We start from the raw sequence: 6,857 nt of genomic DNA, 5'->3' as shown, positions 1-6,857 counted from the left end.
TACAGGTAACTGACGATGCTGATTTTATTTCCGTTTAAGTGGTTGTTGGTTGTGCTCTCCAAGAGCATGTTAGCGCAGGCATAGACAGTACTCCCGACGCAGTGCCACAGACTCAGGAGCAGAATGCGTGAGGGCCACTCTGGTGTCATCTGAGGGAAGAGATGTGTGTAGGACACAAGGCAGCACTGGAGACCCCGCCGTGGCCTGGGGAGGCCCTGGGGATGGGGGCATGCGGAGACCTAAGCTGCAGAGACCACACAGCTCATCGGAAAGGGAGCTGCAGCTACTGAGACCTACCAGTGTTGACCTTACCAGGAACATAGGCCCAGTCTCTGTCTTTCGTGGCCTTGACTTTTGAAGAAGAATGCTGGCCGGTTGTTCTGGAAAATGTCCCTCCATTTGGGTTTGTCTGAGGTTTCCTCCTGATTAAATTCAGGTTATGCGTTTTTGGTAAGATTATCACAGAAGTGGTATGGCCTTCTCGTGCATCATATCGGCAGGCCTATGTGAGTTTGTCTCGTTGGTGAGGTTAACTTGGTTAAGGAAGTGTCTACTGGGTTTCTCCGCTACCGGATTACCTTCTGCCTTTGGAACAAGTATCTGGGAGAGGAGGGAGACACTGAGACTAAGGAAGTAAGTCCAGGCTCTCATCAGGCTCTTGGGCTACTAGTTGTAGCATCCGTTTATGATTCTTACCTGAAATGAGTCTTGCTTGTGGTGTATGTCAAGTGGTGACTTCTGTCTACATCGTTCTTTTATATTTACTCCCTGGAATTCTACTGTAAGGAAGAGCTTTCGCTTTTTCATTCCTATCAGTATAGACACATGGGCCCTTCTTTAAATAATTGTATAGTTTATGATCCATTCCATAATTATATATTCCTGTCCTGGATGTGGCCATGAGGAGTTGGAGCCACTTCAGGCTAGTGCTCAGGTCACTTTGACATGACTCTGTCACTTTTATTTTAAAGCATTTTCTTACTTTATGGCAACACAAAATGTTCCAGACTCATTTTGTATTTGTCCAGCCCTGGCCCTGGAATTGGCCGTTTCGCTGCTGTTTCTTCATATTGAAGAATGGGATTTAGCTGCCAATACCTGGTTGTTCCAGGGTCTCATTTGTTTCTGACTTCTCTCAGAGGACAGAGCAAGGGAACATGCACATGCATGTACTCACTCCCATTTTCATTTCTTTGTATGTATATTAAAAACCATGGATTTATACTGATACCTCTAATGTTGAGCTGACACTACAGGTTTTATGCTAGCCATTTCCTCTTCTTTATTTGAAATTCCTTTCTCTGACAGTAAGAAGTCTTATCTACAGTATATTTGTTTATTTGTTCGATCCTAGAATACCCATAAAAGAACTCCAGAATTACTCACCTGTACTCCTCTGGAAAACAAACCTGCTAATTAGTAAACACTATTTGTGTACGGTTCTTTAGCATTAGAGTATAGAGTCAAAATACTGTGGGTGTTTGTTTGTTTGTGTTGTTTTTTTTCTTTATTGATTAAGGTATTACATATGTGTCCATATTCCCCCATTGCCCCCCACCCCCACCCCCACTCATGTCCTCACCCCCCTGGTGTCTGTGTCCATTGGTTAGGCCTATATGCATGCATACAAGTCCTTTGCTTGATCTCTCCCTCTTACCCCCGCCCTCCCCTACCTTTGCTCTGAGGTTTGATGGTCTGATCGAAGCTTCTCTATCTCTGGATCTGTTTTTGTTCATCAGTTTATGTGGTTCATTATAGTCCACAAATGAGTGATATCATGTGATATTTATCTTTCTCTGACTGGCTTATTTCACTTAGCATAATGCTCTCCAGTTCCACCCATGCTGTTGCAAATGGTAAAAATTCCTTCTTTTTTACCGCAGCATAGTAGTCCATTGTGTAGATGTACCACAGTGGAGAACAGTAAGGAGTTTCCTCAAAAAACTAAAAATGGAACTCCCATTTGACCCAGTAATCCCACTTCTAGGAATATATCCCAAGAAACTAGAAACACCAATCAGAAAGGATATATGTACCCCTATGTTCATAGCAGCACAATTTACCATAGCGAAGATTTGGAAACAGCCTAAGTGCCCATCAGCAGATGGTGGGTCAAAATACTGTTTTACTCTTCCCTCCTTCCGCCTTCGAGTGCTACACTTTCATTTGTAATGTAGGCAGCTTCATTTATTTCTGTTTGTATCACATTTTGCCCCCCCCCCCTTAAACCTTTTTGCTTATATTTTAGTATATGCAACATATAAATAATTCTAAAAGTCAGAACTACAGAAAAATGTGTACTTCTCTGATTTTGTTCCCACCCACCCCCATCTCTTTCACTCTGTTCCCTTCCCCCATTCTTTCTGCCCTGTTTCCACCTAGCCCTGTCGGAAATCAGTCTCACCCGTTTCTGTTTTAGTCTTCCTTGAGCAGCACTCAGCCCTGTAGTGCGTGTTTGCCACCACGGTGCCAGCTCTCCCTAAGATAGATGAGTTCTGATAGGTCTGTTTAAACATTTAGCCACATTTCTTTACCGTAACATCATAAAACCAAAGTTGTACTTGCCATGGCTAGATGGCCAGTAAGTTTCCTATTCCCTAGCTTTAATTAATTACTGTGTTTTATTTAACTTCTGGAGCTTTTGTACTAAGCTTGGCTCTTTGAAGTAGTCTCAGGAAGGGGAATAAGAGACCGACAGAACACTTATCACACAGAAAGATGTATGCAATGGCAACAAGGGAGCTACCTTAAATATCCAATAGAATGAAGTAAGCCAAGGTATAGCCCCACTATGAAGTATATCTTTTAGCTGCTGAAATGATATTTGTCATGTTACAAAGCAAAGGAATGTGGGTAATTTGCCTTTTGTACTTCTTTGTATTTTCTAATTTCCTATCCAATACCTACACTCATGATCCACTCATTAACTAAAGGGAGCCACGACCTAGCAGCTGAGGCAGAGCCATTGGTAAGAGCCAGTGAGAAGAGCCCCAAAGCACAGGAAGTGCTCTCGAGGCACGGCCCGCCCTGCAGACAGGGCTCCTGCAGGCGGCCAGCCGTTGGCCTGGGTTAGGGCGGTAGGATGCAGGTCTTGAAATGACCTGGGTAGGTAATCCCTGTAACATAATTCAAAATGTGCTTACCCTTAGAGAATATTATTGTTAAACACTTAGTTCAAAATTAATTATAATAAGTCGTATACTTGTTGGACCTTGGGAGATATTAGACAATGAACTTCTAGTGAGGCAGGTGCCCTAATGCTGCTGAGAATCAACAATAACAAAAGTAGCAGTTATGTATTGAGTGTTTCATGTTAGCCATGTAATCAAATAACTTTTTTTTAAACTTATAGATTTCTTGCCCATTAAAATATTATTAGGATCATTACATGATCATGGCCAGTTATCTTGGTAACACTGTTTTTCTCATTCTGTGTGTTATGGCTTCTAAGACTCAGTAACTTGCATTATTAGCCATAATAAGTAATTGCTGGCTAGCTGTCTCGTATAAGTAACCTAAGGAGGAGTGCTATTAATTTGAAGGGATGAAGGGATTTTCCATCAGGACCTAAAACTTGTTATTTCTTAATACAATTTAATGATGACTCTGGTTTTTCGAGTGTTTATTGCATGTATTGTGACTGGATCATAAGGAGGAGGCCACTATTTAGGAGAATTTTTTACACTCTAGTTGCCCAGAAGCTGTGCCATCTTCTTGGGATGAATGTGATGGAGTTCACTCGGGCCATCCTTACCCCCCGCATCAAGGTCGGCCGAGACTACGTGCAGAAAGCCCAGACCAAAGAACAAGTACATTTTTCATTAATTATTCTACATTTGTTTGAATGATAAATTGTGGTCATAAGACCTTCTGAGTGGTGTGTGACAAACTGAATCAGATAAACTCGATAATATGGATGTTTCCTGGGACTAATTGAGTGGGGGTTTTCTTGTGTAGTTTTTTAAAAAGGAAATTTGAGTTTTCCCCAGTAGATAGATTATCCAGGAGGACAAAGTTATGTCCTTGTAGAGCCCACCCGCCAAGAATATAGGAGTTGGACTCCCCTGTTTCAGGGTGGACTCCTTTCAGACTCCGAGCAGATAGGCTCACAGAAGCCCCGGGACATAGGGAGGGGTTCTTCTTTACTGGCCACCTTCACCCTTCCCTTAAATTGATTATCTCTAGTTTACATTTAATTGTACTTACACCCTTTGTCGATGTGTAAACTTGAGACATGACTAAGCAGTACATGCTATTTCAGGATTTTTGTAGAACATTGAACTATATATATAATAGCCATGAATGCCTTGTTGAGATCATTCCCAGACTAAAGCATGGTGTTGTGTAATTACAGGCGGACTTTGCAGTGGAAGCATTGGCAAAAGCTACCTACGAGCGGCTCTTTCGCTGGCTCGTTCACCGGATCAATAAAGCTCTGGATAGGACCAAGCGTCAGGGAGCATCTTTCATTGGAATCCTGGACATTGCTGGATTTGAAATTTTTGAGGTGTGTCTCTCCCTCCTGCTCTTCCTTCAAATTATTCTTTCTTTCTTTATTTTTATTGATTTCAGAGAGGGAAAGGGAGAGGAAAAGAGGGATAGAAACATCAGTGATGACAGAGAATCATTAATTGGCTGCCTCCTGCATGCCCCCAACTGGGGATCGAGCCTGCAACCCGGGCATGTGCCCTGACTGGGAATCGAACCCTGACCTCCTGGTTCATAGGTCGATGCTCAACTGAGCCACGCCGGTCGGGCTCGTCTTATTCTTTTAACGATATTAATGAAGGCTCACAATGTACACTCACTGCTGTGCTAGGCACCGGGGACGTAGTGGTAGAGAAGCAGGGATAATCCCTGCCATTCTGTGGAGAGTCAGACCATAAAAGAGGAAGAGCCACTACATTCTCGGAATTGTGAGTGCTGCTGTGATAGAAGGGTGGGGACGCCGGTTTTAGACACCTGAGTCTTGAGAGGTGTCTGCAGTGCTGGCCTTACGACATGAAGGAGGAGAAGCCCAGCCTCCATAAGTTCTCCAGGCAGCAGTCCTGTATGGGAGGGGATTTGTTAATGTTAGAAATTGCTGGAAAGCCAGAGTGACTAGATGTAGCTGCCCAACGGGAACTGGAGTGTGGTGTGGAGCAAAAGCAGAAGTAGGGAGACCGTGAGGCCACTGGCCTTGGTCATGGCACAGAGGCCAGGGGATGGTGGCTGGCTCAGGAGCCAGGAATAAGCAGTGTGAGATGGAGAAATGAGGAAGATAATGATCTCTGTTTTGAAGATAAAGCCATAGGATTTGATGATGGATTTCAATATCTTTTATTCTTGATCTGGCTAGATTTTTTCATTTATTCAACATCAATCCATCAAAGGTTTGTAGTTATATACCTGCAAAAAAAGTTGATAACATTTTGATCTCTTAAATATTTATATCTTTATCTCTCCTTTGATAAGCTGACTGTGTATATGTAAGGAATAAATAATAAAGTACTTCTTGGGATCAGTGTGCTACTTTGGCCACTTTAAAATTACATCTGTTTCCCTGCAGTCTGAACTGGTACCGTATACGCTGTTTTGCCTGCTCAGCTGCAACTGCCACAATAAGAAATTGCTTTAATGTGCATTGATTTGTAAATAACTTGAGAAATCATGAAAGGTGGCCCGGTAAATGGGCAGAGTTCACAGAGAAGGAAACAGAAATGTCTGTAACTTAAAGTTACATTTTTAAAATCATTTGCCACCCTATATATAAACAATCAGAAGATGTAATAAAAGGAAAGAATTATATTTCCAACTGCAACAAAAGCAGATGAAATATCTAAGAATAAATTTAAGAAGAAATGGGCAAGATTAAGTTGAAGACAGTTTTATAAGGCTACTGTGAAAACATAGAAGACTTGAACAGTTGAAAAAGCATACCTTGTTCTTGGATAGGAAAATGTAGTACTGTAGAGGATAAATCTTCACGAGGGTATTAAAGGATGTAAAAGAAAGCTATACATGTAAGTACACGGACAGTAGAAAAATGTGTAATGCTAAAAATGCAAGGGTGGTATTGATCGTTATTTATCATGGGAAAAGCTAAATGCCCACCATTAGGAGATTGGTTCAATTACTCTAGAGATACCCATAGAGTGGAGTGCTTATGCACCCATTATAAAGAGTAGGGTGGCTTTATTTACTGCTATGGAAAGACTCCAAATACATTGTTGAGTTAAAAAATAAAACAAGATAACACATTTATAAGTGCACAGACTATTTCTGGAAGGATCACAAGAAATAAGTGATAGTAGTTGACTCTAGGGAATGAGACTGCAATTCTTTGTACATTTTTAATTTTATACCATGAATTACCAATGTAAATATTGATTATTTTAACATATAGTTGATAGCTTAAATATGGAAGAGAAATAAAAAAAAACTATTTAAAAAAAATACCACCACACACACTAGTAAGGCTAAACAGAGAATAAGGTCTCATAATCCTAAGGCAGAGCAATGCCATTGACACAAACATGAATAAGCACCATCGAGCAGTCTGTAGATGTTCATGTGGTTCACTAGAAATGTGGTGTTTGAGCGAGCAAACACTGCCCCTGCCTTCCTAGCCTGACCTCATTCCAAAATGGTGAGTGTAACACCTCCGTTAGGGGTGGGGGACTAGAATGTCTCTCAGACTATAAATTTATTCCTCGGAGATTGATTGTACCTGCCCTACTTGAGGATCACTTTTTATAATGAAAGAGGTTATTTATGGGCACTTGCTACTGTGTGAATAGTGTGAAGGCAGGAAAAAAGGTTGAGTGCCTCTAATTTAGAAAGTGATTGCTTTAAGAATATTGTGCCTATTAATTCAT

At 41.4% G+C, this 6,857-nt stretch overlaps 1 protein-coding gene across 1 annotated transcript in view; it reads left to right on the top strand.

Moving 5' to 3' along the window:
- The window catches only part of LOC102420437 (myosin-10), a gene marked incomplete at its 5' end in the record, with an annotated part of 41,892 nt that overhangs the window by 2,620 nt on the left and 32,415 nt on the right, over positions 1-6,857 (top strand). The window contains 2 exons of the mRNA XM_023748539.1: positions 3,682-3,809; positions 4,355-4,507. Coding sequence (XP_023604307.1) covers positions 3,682-3,809; positions 4,355-4,507 — 281 coding nt within the window. The remainder of the gene's footprint in view (positions 1-3,681; positions 3,810-4,354; positions 4,508-6,857) is intronic.

The sequence above is a fragment of the Myotis lucifugus genome, unplaced genomic scaffold (assembly GCF_000147115.1).
Source record: "Myotis lucifugus unplaced genomic scaffold, Myoluc2.0 scaffold_1516, whole genome shotgun sequence".
Taxonomy (NCBI): Eukaryota; Metazoa; Chordata; class Mammalia; order Chiroptera; family Vespertilionidae; genus Myotis; species Myotis lucifugus.
This window is presented reverse-complemented; position numbering and strand designations above follow the sequence as displayed.